At 48.3% G+C, this 19,028-nt stretch overlaps 1 protein-coding gene across 2 annotated transcripts; it reads right to left on the minus strand.

Moving 5' to 3' along the window:
- Window positions 1–410: 410 nt before the first annotated feature.
- WSB2 (WD repeat and SOCS box containing 2) lies at window positions 411–18,939 on the minus strand. Of its 2 annotated transcripts, none has more exons than XM_045073504.1 (9): window positions 18,822–18,939; window positions 11,975–12,143; window positions 7,152–7,396; window positions 6,861–6,992; window positions 4,383–4,483; window positions 3,077–3,249; window positions 2,272–2,382; window positions 2,040–2,147; window positions 411–1,433 (listed from the first exon to the last, which is right to left on the minus strand). In XM_045073504.1, exons 1-9 carry the CDS (start codon window positions 18,832–18,834, stop codon window positions 1,271–1,273), a joined length of 1,215 nt encoding a protein of 404 aa, XP_044929439.1. In that variant the 5' UTR covers window positions 18,835–18,939; the 3' UTR covers window positions 411–1,270. The 2 variants fall into 2 exon arrangements, with proteins under 2 accessions (XP_044929439.1, XP_044929438.1); XM_045073503.1 differs by having other exon boundaries at window positions 11,975–12,174; window positions 18,822–18,910.
- Between the last annotated feature and the right edge of the window lie 89 nt (window positions 18,940–19,028).

The raw sequence follows: 19,028 nt of genomic DNA on the forward strand, positions 1-19,028 counted from the left end.
CGAAATCCTCTCATCTCGAAAAGAAATGTTTTTTTCTCCAGCAACAAAGGCGGTAGAGGAGACGCTTATACTTTTGCGACAAGTTTTATCACATTAACACTGGCCTCCACAAAGCACCTAGTAAGAAAGCCAAAGGATAAGATGTTGCATTTCTTTTAAAATAATTTAAAATATATTAAATTTTCCAAAGGCAGATTTCATTGCAATGAGGTGTCTTGATCAGAGAACTACACGCCGCTGAAGGAGAACAGTACTTTCAAGGAGCTATTTTTGTTAAGGGGGAAGAGGTGAAACGGGCTGACTTGTCCGATGAGGCAAAGCAGCAAAGTCAGACCTCAGACGCGACAGTCAGCCAAAGGGGCGACAATACCAATTCTCTACGCCACGAAGAAGAGACATCTTCACAACCGTTCGACTTAAGAACTATGGTTTTTAGATGCCAGGGAGGAAAACACAGTTGTACCTTAACATCTGTTGAGAAAATACAAATAAATAGGCTACCACCAGCAAACCGCTGACAACTCAGTCGCCATTTTGGACAGTCATGCAGTTGAGGAATACGTCCTTGGGTAACCGGACACACGCGTTTGTCATCTCCTGCACATGCACACCACTGCTTATCCAAAAAAAAAAAAAAAAAAAGCCATTTATAGTGTATCAGTCAGGAGCACAGCCTCTGAGTCACCTGTAACTTAGCGAATACCTCACAGCGGACAGCTCCAGGAAAACCTGGTCCTGCTGGTCAGAGGGAAGCTCGAGGAAGGAAAGCACTTGCCACCAGCAAAGCCACTCTGACACAGCGGGAGAGAACTTTCAACAATGTCACCACCGCATCTGAAACACGACCGTGACATGTACCAGGCAGAAGCCAACACTTGCCCACTTGCCAGTCAAGGGAATGATCCCCCCCAACAGAGAGGCTCTCGAGGCCTGGTTACTCTGCTTATCAAATCAACATGAGTTATGCACCCTGGGTCGAAAGGATTTTAGAAGGTGTTTGACGCAGCCGTTTCTAAGTGGGCTGAGGATCTGGGGTTAGGCTCTGCCGCCATGGAGCTGGGATCCCCTCCACGACTGACTGCCACAGGTGACACAGAAAAACCTGGATGACTAGTCCACTGGAAGCTGCTTTTGCTCTACTCTGGTCACCATGTCAAAGAGAAATTCTATTTCAATCCAAGACCAGCCATTTGGCCCATCGTTCCAACTGCTCCTCTGCCAGGAAGCTTGATCCTGCTACAAGAAAACAAGTAAGACTATGGCGTGTGGCTTAAAAAGTCCTGTATGTGAGGAACTCTTTCATTTTCTTGGGGATCGGCAGTGCTAGCACTTGGTAGGTGGTCAGGAAACTTCGAAGGGCTTTCCGGCATAAGTGCTTCAGTGAGGACAGGACCCGAGGAGCCGTCCAGAACTGGACATGGCCATCCCTTGTCCTGAAATGGAACAGAAACCGACGCTTTAAGAGAGACCTTAGAAACACATGTTTTCCCAGTGAGGGACGCTAATGTTTCTACTCTCACTTGCATTAGCAGGAGACACCCGGGGAGTGCGATGCGCGACCCTTAGATGCAATCCTGACCGTCCAAATCGATGTAAAGGGTGTGATACTGATAATTCAGGCCGCTGAAAGGATCAGGACTCAAGACAACTCTGACACCCACGTGCTACCCGTGAGCTCAGCCCCTTCTGAATCACACCACAGGTTCAAATGCAACAGAGGGAAGAGTGCCACCTCCTGAATTATAGATGCTCCCCACAAGGTGGTCTCTGCCCTAAATGGTTTCCCAGAAATTCTGCATCATCCTGACTCAGGCCTCCTTGTGGACGTGGCCCATCAAGTGGTGTGAGTCATAACTCTTCCATTACTCTTAGATTAACTATTAAGAGTAAATGATACAGAATAAAATAATAGAATTTTGTGTCCTCCTGGATTTCCTTAAAGGCTTCATCATAGGCAAGAACATTCTAGAGGCCTAAAAAAGCTAGCTGGTACACTCAGCAGAAACTGCTCCCCATCTGCTCAGCTATCAGACACATACCCTGTGGCGATAACTCCACCATGTGGAAAAAATGTGCAGCAAAGACCATTGGTCATAGGAGCAAATGCGATTGGAGTTTTCAGTTCCAGGGCCCAAATCCTGAGGAGTCTGGACGAGAGAGAAGAGAAACACTGGCACGTTAGTAGCTGTGGGGCCAGCCCCAGAGGGGGATGCTACAGTTCCTTGCGGGGACTTGCTCTGAGGCCACACCCCCCCGATGTCTCTTTGTTACCTGTCATCTGCCACCGTGGCGAGGTACAGGCCTTCGGGAGAGAAGCACACAGATCTCAGGGAGCTGATGTGCACATCACTGTCCTCCACTGGGGGCTCAAGCTGGGTGTGGCTGTGGAAAAAGAAAGAGGACGGCCGGCCTGGGGTGATGGCTACTCTCCATCCTCTGTCCTCACTCTGGTGCTGGGGCTATGATAAGCTCAAAGACCCATCCTTACCCCCTCGGGAAAACCTCGGGAAAAGCAGACTAGGAGAAAAAAAAAAGGCATTTCCCAAGTGTCTGGCAGAAGGGGCTGAAGGGTTACTCACACTCCCTGTGCTCATTTTCTTATGCAAAGTAGGTCAGCCCTCACTTTAATGCCGCGGTACAAACTCAAAGTCTTTTCTCGGCTGAGATACATGATAATTATAGGCTACCTATTATTTGCTTCAGAAAACAACAGAGACAAAGAGAAAAAGATGCAAGTTTGTAAGAACACTGAAAATTCATTTTGGAAATACCAGTTTCGGTAAGAGGATCGTTCCGAACTTGTGACTACAGTTATTAGTAAATGGAAAGAAAGAGTCACTTCGAGGTTTCATGAACGCTGAATCCAAAGTACACACAGCCTCCTACATCGGGAGCCCCGAAGGCCCTCTGGGCTAAACTGAGAATCTAAGTGACCAAGAAGAGCCACAACATGAGCTCCCCACGCCTTTCACCCAGCACCCCCCGCCCCGGACCCTGCGCGGGCCATGCCTAACCCAAGGCAGCTTTCCCATCAGTCCCCCCGCAACAAGGTCCAAAGGAGAGACCCCGTCCTTACTGGAGTAACCTCAGCCTCTCGCCAGTATAGGGGTCCCACATGATCACGTTGGTGTCGTAAGAGGCTGTGACGAGCAAGGCAGAGTCGGGGGAGAAGTCACAAGAGACAACACTGCTTTGGTGGCCTTCTAGCTTCCGGATTAACGTGTAGGACCGCATGCTCCACAGAAACACCTGTGCAAGGGAACAGGTGCCCGGTGAGGGGCAGCAACAACGAACAGTGAGTGAAGGACACGGCGATGCCAGGCGAAGGCAAGCTCTCCCCACCCCCACTTTCATACTGCTCTCCCGGAATGCATTATAGGGGCTTGGGGAAAGCTCCAGGTCTGAATTCTCCAAGTCTGAATTCTCAAGGCACCTGACCAGTGCACAAGTTCAAGGAGCCTGGTCTAAGGGAGAAGAAACCCAGCCAGCCTCAGGAAGCCTACGGGCTGAAATGTATCCAGAGGCTTTGCAGTTCTGCTTCTGAGCCCTGTTTGCAAAATCACAGTGTGTGCCAATAAAGCACTATGTGGTCCTTTCAGTTAAAAGCAAAACCAGGGGTCAGAGGTGAGCTGCCAGGCTTCCAACAAAGCCGTGGCACCTTGCCAAGCCATTTTCTACCATGTGTTCACAGAACGGTGGGGACCTGCCCCACAGCTGTACATACGTCTGACACAGTTCACCTGAAATCTTTTTGAGAATCATGAAAAATGGGATTTTATTTTGTTCCCTTGAAAACACACCGTCACGTAGTTCCAAACCCCAAATGAATGATTAACCACCGGGCTGTTCCACACAGTGAACTCTTCACTTTCTGAGTCAGTCACAGCAAAGCGCTCGATGCAGATGTGAGATCAGACACACACACTATTCCCGGCTTGTTCTTGGGTTTATAGTACTTTCTTAAATGACAGGCCGGATTTCAGAACAAAGTTCAACAAGTAACTGTACATTCTGATTTGAAATGGAAATCCCTATTACCCAGGTTCACATTAAATGGTTCAAAGGAGGGAAATTTGGATCCATACACAGGAGCTGCAACTTTTAAAATCTGAGACTCCAAGGGGAAAGGAAATCTTAAAAGCACACCTTTACCCCATGTTGTAAAAGCAAGCAGCCCTCCTCCAGTGATGAGGGCTTCACCTCTCGTGGGGTTTGTGTCCACACGCAAATCAAAAGAGAAGCGTGCAGGGGGACAGCCCTGCCCAGCAGCATGCCTCCTGCACAGGCTGATCTGGAGGCGCCGGCTTTATTTACCCGTTCAGACCGCCCGGGCTCACTGCACTCGGGCAACGATGGAGGTGGCACCCGCCGCTGGGCCTTACCGACTTCTCTCCAGCAGCGGAGCACAGCATGCTGCAGTCCGGGGAGATGGAGCAGCAGTACACCCACTGCAGGTGGCCCGAGAGCACCTGGATCTGTTTACCTGCACAGAGAGGGGCGCACGGTGAGCCGGTTCCAGGAACCACGTGGCTGCTGGACCGGAGGACCGCAAGCCATGGCCCACCCACCCGGCATCCCCACCGGGTTCCCTACTGGCTGAGCCCAAAGGCCCACCTTTTTAACGCAGAGCAAGATGCCAGGATGTGTCATTTAAACACCTGAAGTCTATTCGTAGGACAGTGTAATCCCCAAGGAGATCACTACCTTCTGTTTCACCAAAACCCGCAAGATGGGCGGGATAAAGGCTGTGCGCACATCACACCTGACAGATCCCTCTGATAACAGAGAACATTCTTTTCTTTCCCCTCCCACCCCAACCAGCTCTGGCACTTTGGAGCATCCTTCCAAACGCTGAGAATGTTTTAGCCTCACTTCTGTCATTCACACTCCTGTAATGGTCTCCCCGCTTCTCAGGGGTCCCACCGCACCCTCTCACCCCGACCAGGTGTCTGGACAAGCGACAGTGCAGAGTAATGAGGGCCATGTGCGCTGCGGTCAGGCGAACCTGGCTTTGAACCCCGACTCCACTGATTACCAGCACCTGCCCCAGGGCCACTCACAAAATTGCTCCAGTTCTGAGTTTGAGGAAAAAATTAAAGGCCCGTCCATTAGCATAAAAGAACAGGTGAATATATAGAATATGTCTATCCCATTGATTCAGATGGTATTAAGATTTAGATTTTCCATGATTTGTGGAAAGAAATGTGGGGAATATGAATCATTTTTTGTGGTACGATGACCCCAAACTTTATAAAAGTAAGTGTCTTAAGTGTCTGAGTAGGACACTGAGGGCAACATGGAAGGCTCTTAGCATGGGTCATGAGGCTGCAGAAGGATGTCAGGGAAGGCAGCGGAGGGGCGGATGAGATAGGGAAAGAGATCTGGCAGCGGGGTTGGGGGGGGGGCAGTGAAAACGAATGTTAAAAAAAAAAAGGAAAAAACTTTTCTGAACATAACAGCCATGCAGATGCATGTATGTGTCTGTGTATGCGTGTATGTTAAGTATATGTAGTATTTTTGTAGTAAGTCATGGTTTCTTCAGCTATCACATTAGAGCAGTACCAACCCCTTCCCGGGGGAGCTGTGAGTACTGAACAAATTTAGGCAGGATGGTGGGGCAGGGCCCGGTACCAGCAAACACTACTGTATCCCCTCCCCTCCCGAGAAAGCCCTAGTATACTCGCCCATCCCCGGTCCCCTTCAGCTAGTCCTGTCTTCCCAATCACCAAAAGATTTTAAAGTCACTTCCAGAATCTTCCTTACATGGTGGCAAGCTGCCTCTGGATACACATTACAAATGGTGTTGCCTTGGAGAAGCCTTCCCAGTCAGCAAACCTATCTCATGACTTCAAGTTCTGCAGCTAAGGGCAGAAACTCCCAGAGTTCTCTTGGTGACCAGATGCCATCAGATGAGGACACCACAAGCACCTGCTTGGCAGTGTGACAATCGTCAGGCTGGATTCTCAGAGGGCAGGAGTTGGTCCCCTCTCGTGGCTGTGGGAGCTGGCACAGTCACGGCTAAGGCAAGAGTACCAGTGCCTTCACGTCATCAGAGGCAAGTGTGCCTCTCTACCAACCATCCACATTCCCATTTTCCCCTGCCACTGCCCCTCCGGCTTCTACATCCCTGCCACGTGGGGAGAAAGGGCTGGCAATAAATTCCTCTTCCCTGTGTCACAATTCTGGGTAACAATCATTACCAGAAAAGTATGGGCCACCTCTGCATCCAGTTCTGCTCAAAGGAGAATTCCACAGAAGTTGACCCTCTCTAGCTAAAAGAGTTCTTCTGGGCAAAGAGTCCACTTCACAAAGAAACTATTTCTAACAGGAAGTAACCAACATGGACGACTTCCTCTAGACTGGTGGTTCTCAACCCGGGGAGACTATGCCCTACACGTGGACGGCGGGGCAATGTCTGGAGACATTTGGGCTGTCACAACTAGAGAAGATACTTCCGGCATCTAGTGGGCAGAGGCCAGGGATGCTCCTCAACATTCTAGAATGCACAGGGCAGCCGGTAACAAAGAACTAGCATGACCAAAATGTCAACCATGCCACGGTTGAGAAAACTTACACTGCAGCATCTATTTTCAACAGAAGTGGTTATCAGCCAGGGTGAAAACTGATTCTCAGTAACCAAAAAAACCCTTACTTTTTAAAAAATACAAAGCATAAATATGCATTCAGTGCATAAATGAATGATATATTTTTGGTATTAATATCTCATGGGGATGAGCTGGGTATGTGATTAGAAAAAATGTCTTACAAAGGTCCTTAGGAAAATCAGTTGTTCTGGATAAAAGTGAGAAATGAGCAGAGAGTACTTTTGGAGCTGCCCAGGAGTTCCGTCATTTGCATACCATGTTTATTCAGGTCCCAGATGCGAAGAGTCTTATCCCGAGATGCCGACACCAAAATCAAACTGCCACTGGGTGTGAAGCTCAGATCTCTCACTACATCTTGGTGGCCGGAAAGATTCAAAAGCAGGAGCCCTGGCGTGGGAGCAGGAGCACTTGGTCAGTGGGAGAGGCAGATACCGGTCTGCTGGACATGGCTACACCCCTGAGATAGTGGGGGGCCGGCGGCCTCTCTGGTCCCTGATGAGAACATGCATGCACCCTGGGACCTTGTCCCAGCCAGAAATGACCTACCTGTCTGTACCTCCCAAATCTTGATCTGCCCATCGTTGAGTCCCGTAGCAAGGATCAGGCAAGAGATATCTGGCACTTGGGGATGGTGGCGTGCCCAGAGCTTCCTGCCGGGTGGAGAAGACCACTGGCTAAAGGCCAAAGCCCAGACAATTTGCCCACAATCCAGAGTCTTCTCCTTCGGGCTGCCTCGCCCTTTTGTATCATTTTTGCTGCTTCGGCTTTTGGCTTCAAACCCTTTAGGGATGCTGGAGGAAGCAGAGATTCCTTAATGAGTTAAAAATCGTCACCAAGTCAACCAACTACTCAATCCATGATATCTAAGATACTAAAGCTCTAGAAATAAATTGGGCTTTGGTGAATTCTGGCGTGACTTAATTTCGTTTTGGAATTCATGTAATAAAGACTTCATTAGCCTTGGTACATCCCATTCGTGATAGTCCTACGAAAGGGTGACCTGCCTTGTCGGGTAACTGGATCACAGAAGCTCCAGGGAGCCCTCTGCTTCCTCAGAAAGTTCTCTCAGGTTTGATGCGTGGAAGGAAAGGTGCACTCGGTTTTTCCTGTGAGGAAGAAAGCCTGCTGTGGGTCTGGAACTAGGACAGAACTTAGAACTTGAACAGCCATCTGCTGCTCCCCTGCCTGGCGAGCGCCTGGCTTTGAAAGGCCCAAGGAGCAGGAAAATAAATCCTTTTCTGGCCCACACAGTTTGCTTGGTACAAGCTGATTTCCACCTTCACTTGCTATGTTCCAACCTATTAGTGAGGCTCTCTCCCTTACTTTTCTGGGTCCATGCAGCACAGGAACCGACCAGCAGGGAGGTCCAAGAGAGAAAGCCCACAGAACTGGGCAGAGCTGCACTGACCTCAAAGACCCCTGAGGCCTATTTTACATTCTACTTACGGTGAAACACAGGCCCAGATAAGCTCCATGAGACTCACTTCCTGAGCTCCAGGCCCTGCCCACCACTCTCTTAGCAGACCACATCTCAGAGGCTTGAGCAGTTGGACAGCCCTGGGATTCAGCCTACACGCTCCCAAGTTTCCCATCGGCAGTTATCAGTGCAAGTATTAAGTCCTACTTTTCTGTGTGACCCTGACCCCACGCTGGGGTGTATCAAACTCAGGGAATTGAAGACACTGAAGCTGGCGCCCAGTTCCGTGAAAAATCCTGTGTTTGATGTGTATGTAACTGGACCTCGTTATGCATTAGACTTGTTCCCCCAAAGTTGCAAGTAAATCATGTTTCTGCCAAGTGTGTGGTTGAAATATATTGAAGAACTGTAACCAAGCTCACCAAGAATATTAGAAGGGAGGAAGTGAGGCAAACATAGGCTCCATCAGCTCTAAAACTCTATTAGTCCACATCAGAGCTTGGCAAGTTATGTCCAGGCTAGCATTCTGTTTTTATAGATAAAGTTTTATTGGAACCATGTTCATTTGTTCACATGCCATCAACGGTTGTGTTCACACTGTAAGAGCAGAGGGGAGGAACCTTGACAGAGACCGGATGGCCCCCAAAGACAAAAATCTCTACCATTGAGCCTTCAAAGGATACATGCTAACACCCGGTCTCAATGGCCCAGTGGAGTTTGAGAACTTGTTGTCCTGAAAAACATATGAATGTGATAATGACTGCCTCTTTAACTGACTCTGCTAACTCCCCACACCTCACAGAGCTGCAGGGCCTTGGCACAGGGGCCCGAGTCGGCCATTCCTGCAGGCAGCACGGAACAGGCAAGCCGCAGAGAAAACCGTAGGACAGCGGGGTGCCACTGAAGCTACAGTTCTTTTATTGTTTTTTTTTAAATAAAATCCTAAATTCTGCATCTGAACTAAAGAATGATCTGGAGCTACTTTATACCACAGGAATTAAGGCCCCTCTGCATATTAATTAATTTTCATATCATAAATTTCATTTCTCTAGAAAGAGACACTAAACCCTCCACTTTTAGGGGTAGAGTTAACTTTCCTAGGGTCACGAAATCAGGGGCTGAACTGGAACTAGAACCCAAGCCTTGGGTATCCAGGCATACTGTTCGCAGGATCCCCTGGGCCTGGGAGTTTGCCAAAGAGTCAAGGGAAGAGTTACGTGGGAGGTGGGTGTTCACACATGGGGACAGAACAGCTAAGTGCAAGGCAGAGTCACTGGGGGAATTTAAATTCAAGTTTCTAAAAACTGTATTTCTAAAAGTAGTACAATTATTTGGTTAGTACGAATTATTCACTCAGTACCCAAAGCACTATTATTTTTTTTTAAATGTGTAACAATCCAAACAAGAACCTAAGGACTTCAGATTTCTCCTTTTATAGGACTTTAAAAATAACATTATTTTCAATCATAAAAGTAATAGAGAACTGTGGGAAAAATCTGGAAGTGAGACAAATAATAAAATGAAAATTACCCATAATCCTAACACCACTCTAACCGCAGTAAGTATTTCACTGTAAGTTTTTATTTGGGCATATATACATATATTTTTAAAAGACAAATCTGGGATATTACATATATGGCTTCATAGCTTACTATTTTCATTAAATCTTATAAGCATTTTCCTAAGTTATTATTCTTTAAAATGTGTGATTTTTCCCTAGAACAAGTAACTTTTCACATAACACATTGAACAGTAACACTTCTCTCATTATATAAAGCAACAGATACACAAAAAGGATTAATACTCAAATTCCCATTTTCTCGAGTTCATACTGGACAAATACATTTACCTATAGTCCTACAGTGATGTATGTGTTTGAATATAAGGGTGATTATTAGGAAAACAGAATGCCCTTTGTATGCTTTTCAAAGATTCTTTTTCAGACCATAAACCTGGACCAGACTGGATATAAAGTTGAGGCTCTTGCATTTAGAGTAGGAGATCAATAAAATAACGAAAGCCCTTGGCATTCTCATTACATTGATAAGAATGAACTGAAAATCACGATTTTAAAAAACCAAAAAAACAAAAAACTCGGGGCGCCTGGGTGGCTCAGTGGGTTAAAGCCTCTGCCATCGGCTCAGGTCATGATCCCAGGGTCCTAGGATGGAGCCCTGCATTGGGCTCTCTGCTCCGCAGGGAGCCCGCTTCCTCCTCTCTCTCTTTCTGCCTGCCTCTCTGCCTACATGTGATCTCTGTCAAATAAATAAATAAAATCTTTAAAAAAACAACAACAACAACTCTTCGATGGCTACAAAAAATGTCCTCTGGCAATGCCATGAGTTCCTTACTGTCCTCTCATCACCAGATTCTAAGGGATTTCTGGTTCTCACTACTACAGAGCTAATTCCGTGATGAAAATCAGTGTATGGAAATAGATGACCCCATTTCTGAGATTCCTAGTAGCGGGAGGAACGTTCTCAAGGTCCTTGATGCATACTGCCGAACAGCCAGACTGTAATCCCAGCAGCACCAGGAGTACCCATCTCGGCACGCTCTTGCCGGCTGGACTTCTCATCAAGGCAGCTTTCAGACTGAACTGACAAAACACTTGAATCTAACGTGCAATTTATAAGAACTGCCCAAAGCAAAACAAAGGAGACCCTCAAGGGCAGGGGCCATGTTTGATTTATTTCAAGTTTCCAAACCCCTAGGCTCTGTGTCAGGCAAAGATTTCCAACAGATGCTGCCTGAGCCCTGTCCTGGCTGGGCCGTCCGACATGGAGCTCATAGCACTCAGACACGGGGCCCTGCCCAGCCCCAAAAAAGAAACTAGTTAATAACAGAAACTAAATTTGGTCCATAAAGGAAAAAACAAAAACCAAACTTAAATATGGGCAAAGGATATGAGCGGATGTTTCTCCAAAGATACAGGAGAGGCCCAGAAACACAAGGTGCTCTGCGTCAGAAGCCATTAAGAAATGCAAATCCAAACAATGAGATGCCACTTCCTACCTTACAGGATGGCTCTGCTAGAACCAAAAAGCCAGACAAGTGCTGGTGAGGGGTGAGGGCATGGGGGATACGGAAATCTCACACACCCGCTGGTGGGACTGAGAACTGGGCCAGCCACCTTGGGCACCAGTCTGTTTTCCAAGCACAGAAACACTGCAAGCCTATGTCCACGCCAAAAAAAAAAAACCTCAAAACAAAAAAAAAAACCATATGTAAATGTGCACAGCAGTATTATTCCTAATAGCCAAAAAGGGAAAACCACCTAACTGCCCAGCAACGGACAGATGTGTACACAAGGTACGCGGTCTCCGTACAATGGGATATTATTTGGCAGTAACGGGAAATGACGTGCTGATTACAGGCTGTCCGAGGGAGGACTGAAAACATTCTCCTAAGTGCAAGAAACCCATCAGAAAAGACTCCACCGTGCACAATACGATGTATATGAAAAGTCCGAATAAGCAGACCTATGAAGACAGAAAGGGGACTCGCGGCCGCTCAGGGCTGGAGAGAGTGAGACTGGAGGGTAACAAGTGAGGGATGCCCGGCTGCCCTCTGTGGCACTGCCAGTGCTTCTGAGATTAATCATGGTGAGAGGTGCCCAACTCCCTGAATGAACTAAAAGCCATTGAACTGTGCACTTTAAAGGCTCGGATTGTACGGTATGTAAATTACATCTCAATAAAGCTGCTAAAAAATAACAGCAGGGTTAACATGATCTCCACAGAATCAACTTTCCCACGTACAGACCGTGGGGCTCTGGAAACCCCCATGATCCATTTCTGAACTGTTGGCAGCCATTCTCTCACTCCTGTTCCTGGGGGGAGGGGGGGCAAGGGGAACCCCCAAAGGGCAGGGAATCATGTGGGAAAGCGCTCCAGGTTCCCCATCCTAAGGACTCCCTCGTTCCTCCAGGCTTGCGGGTACAAGAACTTACAACTGCTCCTCCAGCGGCCAGGGGATCAGCTTGACAATGCAGTGTCCTTGAGACCAAGCGAACCAGGAACCGTCCGGAGAGAAGGCGACACTCCAGGTCTCACAGCTGGACTTCCAATCGAACTGCTGGGGGCGCCCCGGCTTGAGTTCAGCCAGCAGCAGCGGCTCCTCTGAGACAGGAGACATGCTTCAAACAAACGCCTGCCCAGGGACGGGGGGTGGGGGGGGAGGGTAAGCGGGAGCCAAGCTCCAGACCACCTTGCTGACTCAGAACCCGGAAAGCCGCTGTCTCCCCAAGGGTAGGGGTGACACTCAGGATTCCGGGAGGGAGTTGTCATTTAAATGACCTGTGGCAATAACAGTAGCCACAGGCCACATTCCAGCGCGGTTACTCAGCCCTGGCTCTGGCCACTGCTGGTTAACCGTGACTCAGAGTAACCTTTGTGCGAGTGAACCCAGTGAATGGAGGCCTCATTTTCCTATGAATGCCTGAAGAGGAAGAAAGGAGAGCCCGCCCAGGCTGGGACCCGGCTAGATGGTGCAGATAAGGAGGCCTTCCAGTGTATTTAAGGTCTCCTCAAAAGAACCTGCCACCAGAAGCCGGTGGCAGCAGGCACGTCAGAAACTCAACGGCTCCATGTCGGCTCCCTGTCGCTCACCAGCCTTCACCCCCATCACCAAGGCTAAAACGTTCAGCACTTGCCCTCTTCTCCCTGCCGCTCAGACCTCTGGATCTGGCCTCCCATTTCCACCTCTGCTCCGGTTTAAACCTTCATCCCAATCTTGCCCATATCTGAGACTCCCCTGATTTTCCTGTCCCCAGGAACCCTGCTGAAGCTAAAACACGTACCACATCCCCTCCAATGCATTCCAAGGCTCCCACCTGCGTCCACGGTAAGGGCAGCGAAGCCTGGGCCTCCTACCCCATAGCATGGGCCTCCCCTCCTTCCCGTGACTTCTGCCCACGGGCCACACACTCCAGCCGTGGGGGTCACCTGGCCATGCCCCAAGTAGGTCGGACTTAGGAGACTCCCAAGCACGTATGCTCATCGATACGGAAGCGGAAATGAAGTCCCACCCTGCTGACTATTTTCTGCTATAATTATGATGAATTTCCTTCTGGCCCACCAGAAATTAAACACCCTGTTCATACACCAAAATGATTTCATTCTCGTTTCTCTTAGGGCCTAGCAGAGCCTCGTGAAGAGGAGGTGCTGGATTGGTGTTTCTTCTGCCAGCTGACAGGCAGTTCCTCATTCCAGGCTCCACTCCTATGGAAGGTTCTCAATGGCTGACAAGGCTCTTAGGTTAAAGGCGGTCAGAATCCTTTTTTTTTTTTTTTTTGCATTAATTAGGATACTAATATAAAGACTGGCTTCCACTCTGAATGAGGTCATTTCCTGATGTCTATGTTCCCCATCAGTGGTTTTGTTCGCGACCTTGACCCTTTTATACCTTTAACCAGATAGATACTAATTTAAACAACCCTATTTCATGGGACGTCTGGGTGGCTCAGTTGGTTAAGCAGCTGCCTTCGGCTCAGGTCATGATCCCGCTGTCCTGGGATCGAGTCCCGCATCGGGCTCCTTGCTCCGCAGGGAGCCTGCTTCTCCCTCTGCCTCTCTGTCTGCCTGTGCTCACTCTCTCTCTCTCTAACAAATAAATAAAATAAAATTTAAAAAACCCTATTTCATTTATTGTATGACACACATTTATAAGTCTTCTCCCATTTTGACCTTGCCGAAATCGGAATGAGTCTTACAAACGAATTTTTTTAGAGTTAAATAAGTATATTTTTTCTCGGTGATAAGAACAAACCATGGTATCTTGGGTTTAATGAAACAGATGGTAAACATGCATATATAGCGAGATGCCTATCTGTATATGATATTTACATATATATATATATATAAAATACCTCCTAGAATATGCATTATAAGATGTGGTTATTACCTTGTTTTATAAAATGAATGTGTTGCTGAAGAGTCTGTCTTTAAATAGAATTTTAATCCATCAAGCCTTTGGTGGCTTTGCTATTTCGAGAAAAGTAAGTTTCCTTTGCAAAGAGAATATTCATTTCCTGAGGTTCTATGTATAAATCTGGGTTTGAATACCTTAGGTCTGTCTAAACTGGCATTTCTATAGGCCCAGGTAATTCTCCTGAAATCTGTACGTTTGTACATGGGATCTTTTCATTTATAGAATTACTCTAGGAACATACTCCTTTGGATGGGAATATCTGCATGGTAAGAAGTTATTTTACATTTTAAATCCAGAAGAGGTCTCTCAGTGTTGCACAGCAACCCTGTGGTGTTGTCTTCATTCTCATTATTCCTAGATATTTTCTTGCGGTGACCTAGCCCTAATCTGTCAATGAATCCAGTGGTTCTCAACTGGCTGTGTCCCCTGGGGACAGGTGACAATGTCTGGAGACATTCTGCGTTGCCAAGACTGGGGGTGGCGCTACTGGTGTCCAATGAGAAGCAGCCACAGATACTGCTGAGCACCCGACAGTGTGCACAGGGCAGCCCCCCACAATGAAGGATTATCTTGCTTAAAACGTCGGTAGTGCCAAGGCTGAGAAATTCCGATGTAGTTAAACATTAAATGATATCGACTGATCCCGAGGTGCATTTTTATCTCCTGTCTTTATTCCACCCTGATAATACACTTGGTTCACTACCTCTACAACAGGCACATCATTAGCTATCCACAACATAGCTATCCTATCCAGGAGGCACTGAGCAATATAAAGAGGGGTTCTCCCCACTTTCCTTCTTTTCTTTACTTCCCAAACCAAATCCATTCACAAGTCTATCAAGGCTGTCTCCAAAAGGCCTGGCAAACCTAATGTCTCTCCATCTCCATGGCTACTATTCTAATCTATGCAAACCATCTCACCAATGTCAACTCTGGCTAAGCACCCCTGCAACTGCTCTCCCTGGCTTCCACGCTACACCCCAACCTCCAATCCATTCTCCTCACCTCCTAGAGTGATCAGTTTCAACCACTCTTAAAATAAAATTCAGGGGCACCTGGGTGGCTCAGTGGGTTAAAGCCTCTGCCTTCGGCTCAGGTCATGATCCCAGGGTGCTGGGATCAAGCCCAGCATCAGGCTCTCTGCTCGGTGGGGAGCCTGCTTCCTCCTCTCTCTGCCTGCCTCTCTGCCTCCTTGTGATTTCTGTCAAATAAATAAATAAATCTTTAAAATAAAAAAAATAAAAAGGGGCGCCTGGGTGGCTCAGTGGGTTGAGCCTCTGCCTTCGGCTCAGGTCATGGTCTCACATCGGGCTGTCTGCGTGGGGAGCCTGCTTCCTCTTCTCTCTCTGCCTGCCTCTCTGCCTACTTGTGATCTGTCAAATGGATAGATAAAATCTTTAAAAAAAAAATTAAATTAAATTAAAAAAAATTTAAGGGTGGCTCAGTCATGTGAGAGTCTGCCTTGGGCTCAGGTCATGATCTCAGGGTCCTAGGATTCAGCTCCGTGTGGGACTCCTCACTCATCCAAGAGTCTGCCTGTACTCTGTTTTACCCTCTCTCTCAAATAAATGAATAAAATTCAAGCTCCTTAACATGTTCTTGATGTCCTGCATAACCTGGCCTCTGGCTTTCATCTCCCACCTGGGCTTATAACTCTCCCTTCCCTGCCCCTGGCTCTTGCCTTCACTCACCCCTTGACTGTGCTCAATTAGTTCTGACCTCAGGGCCTTTGCACCAGCTAGTCCCTTCACATGGAATGCTCTTCCATGACTGGCACCTTCTCTTCATTCAGTCTTGGCTCAAATAACAACTCCTTCAAAAGCCATTCTCTGACCCCAAGTCAATCTCCTTCACAATCCTTCCTCACATCATGTTCTTTACAGCACAATTACCATTATGTAGCTATCAGTCTCCCCCCAACCAGGACATCACTTCCACGGAGGCAGGGACCTTGTATGTTATCCTTAGTGCCTAGCAGAGTTTTTGGCAGAGAGCATGCAGTTGGTAGGTATTTGCTGAATAAATATATATGGTAGACCTCTTTATATATAAATAAAATAAAGCCCCTTAAACGATTATGTTTCCTATGCCAAACATTTCACATGAAATGCTTCTTAAACATGAGCCATACCCAGATTTCACACTCTATTTCTGTGATTTGGAGATTTAATCTCCTGCTATTTCAGGCTCAGGAATCCAGGAGCTAAAAGAAGAAAAAACTCAGTGACTCCTGTCTCTTCATTTCTAGAACTAAGAAAATTCTGAAGAGAGTCTGGGCCCAAACTAAACTTGGTTGCTGGCGGAGAGGGAAGGGGGTGGAGAGAAGCCATAATAAGTGCAGAACTTAAAAAAACAAAAACCAGAACTTAAAAAATCCCAGCTTTCATCTGGGATTGTACCTGCCGTGGTGCTTCGTGGTAAAAAGGCCCACAGATCAGGGTTTGTAGTTAAACATTGGGATGTATCTGGATGACGAGGCTGAATGAAAAGATATTATCAGCTTCTTCTGTGCAAGGAGATTCACTTGAACACAGACATGGAAGCAACGGACTCCAGCCAGCAGGAAGCCTGGTGATTTGTCCTGCCTCAGAGTCTTGACATTGGCTGTTCCATCGGCCGGGAAAACTGCACGGGAGGCCCCAGATCCTTGTCTGACTGCTCCATCTCACCATCCAGGTCCCAGTGTTGATGTCACCTTCTCGGAGACCTTCCTCTCCCTCTCAGTTCAATGTTCTTTAGGGGTAGGTACCACTCACTCAGCTTGTCTTGATTGCTTACTTGCTTTTACACATTTCCTGTCTAGCTCTTCCCCACCCTCACGCCAAACCTCCCTCTCTGCCCACTGCAACTGACCTCCACTGTCCAATACAGTAACACTAGCCACACTTGACCGTTGACCGTTTGTTTGCAAAATACCAAGTCTGAAGGGAGATGGGCTGTTAGGTATGTAACACACACCATATTTTGAACTTAGTACCAAAAAAAAAAAAAATCTAAAATAGATCAATAATTTTGAGTCCATGCTGCAATGATAATATTTTAGTGGGATTGACATGATGTTAATATTTAGGTGGGATTGATGACTACAATTTTAAAATTGGTTTCACCTTTTTTGCTTCTTTTAATGCAGCCACTAGAAGATTTCAAGTTGCAGATGTGGCATTATTATTTCTATTGGCCAGCGCTGGCCTACAGAGTGCCTGGCACACAGTAGATACTCAATAAATATTTGTCCAAAGAATAAAAGAATTCTAACCACTGCGCTGAAGATATCTACTGTTGGCCATTGTAATCCCATTACAATGGCCTTTATTCAGTTTCAAAAGAATGTAAAAGTCTCTGGCCTCTTTTTTTTTTTTTTAAACAGCAACTTGGCAGCTCTCAACAGCTCTGCCCACACCCCAAAACACAGCCGTCAATCATTAGGGAAAACTCAGAACTGGAAACAGATTCCAGCTAAAAAGGGAGGCTAGCTACAGATCGCTTTCAGTTTTAACTATAAGGAGTCAATGGAAACAACAGCGGAAGCTATAAAAAGATTCACATAAGATTCAAACAAACAGTAGGGGCCATTTAAAAAGTGGTAACACACTCACTGAATAGAGAGCCCTTATCTAGATGGGAAGCCTGAGAGAGTTGCCTCCACACCATTTACTGAATGCCTGACTACAGCAAACAAAGAAATGTCATTTCCCAAATTAAAAAGTTACACCACCCCAGGGAATACCCCGATCCCAACCTACCCACCCACAATCCCCGGCTCCATCAGACTAGCCAGGGAAACGCAAACATCAACAACCAGAATTCTCCAGAGCAAGATGAAGCTTGAAACTCACTGGAAGAGTACCAAGAGATTTCTGGAACAATTCTGAACCCTAGGCCTTGACCCCTTCTGAGAATTTTCCCTTAAGAAACTGCCTTTAAGCATGGAGGTATATTCAAGAGTTGGAACTCCCAGAATAAATCCCGAGTCCACCCCAAATTTCTGTATAGGTAGGGTTTAGAGGCAAGGTGGTTGAACGGGAGAAGACGGAAGGATAGTCTGGAGGTTTTGTCTTTGCCTAACAAGCACACTGAGACTACACTTTCATTCGGGCTGACTCTCCCAAGTATATCCGACAGTCTGACTTCCCCAGTTTTCAGATGACAGCTGTTAACAAGGACGGAGGCATGCACCTCACCCATCAATGTCTCCTAAACTTGCCCTATCAGGCATGCCTGCACGGATCAGCATCCCCAGGCCCACCCCACCCCACCTCTACGAATGCCTCTCCGCGGGGAGAGGTTCGCAACAGATTTTTTTTTTTATAGGTACCCTTGCCTTATGAATAGGCAAGTTTGGGACGCTCCCCACCACCCCCTGGGGCGCGTACTATTATTATCCCATTTTGCAGATACAAAACAGACTCGGGTTAAGTGGCCGGTGCGCGATCACACCGCTGGTAAGAGGCAGACCGGACTCCCACCCTGACCTGCAAGTGCGTCACCTGGCACCTGGGCACCCGCCCCCCGGGTTATCACCCCCTCAGGGCCTGGCGCATCCCGCGTACCCCACCCGGGCGGAGGCGTCGGGCCCCGGGAGCCTCCCACTGTCCTGGCGGATGGGGATCCCCGGCACGCAGTGGCCCGTGCTCCCCGGTCCTGTCCACCTCAGGCGGGAGACGTGGTGGCGGCCGCTGACAGCGAAAGTGAAACAAAGCTGGGCGCCCGGCGCGCCCCCCGCCGCGGGCCCGCGCGGATGGCCCAGGCCCCCGCGCCCCGGCCGTGCCCCTCCCACGGCCGAGCCTGCGCCCCCGCCCGCCCCCCACCCTCGGGAGAACGGGCTCGGCCCCGCCCGGCGGGAACCCGCGCACCCCCGCCCCGCTCACCTCCGACCTCCATGGAGGACGCGCGCGGCCCCGCGGCAGGCGGCGGGCGCCTCAGCCCCCCGGGCCGCCGGCCCTCATGCCACCCCCACGTCGCCCGCCCCCGCCCCCGCCCCGGCCCCGGCCCAGGCCCCGGCCCTGGCCCCGCAGCCGCCGCCGCGCCCGCCGCCGCCGCCCGGAGAGGCCATCAGCTGCTTCCCGTCACATGGC

Source organism: Mustela putorius, unplaced genomic scaffold (genome assembly GCF_011764305.1).
Source record: "Mustela putorius furo isolate JIRA1106 unplaced genomic scaffold, ASM1176430v1.1 tig00537248_pilon_pilon_pilon, whole genome shotgun sequence".
Taxonomy (NCBI): domain Eukaryota; kingdom Metazoa; phylum Chordata; class Mammalia; order Carnivora; family Mustelidae; genus Mustela; species Mustela putorius.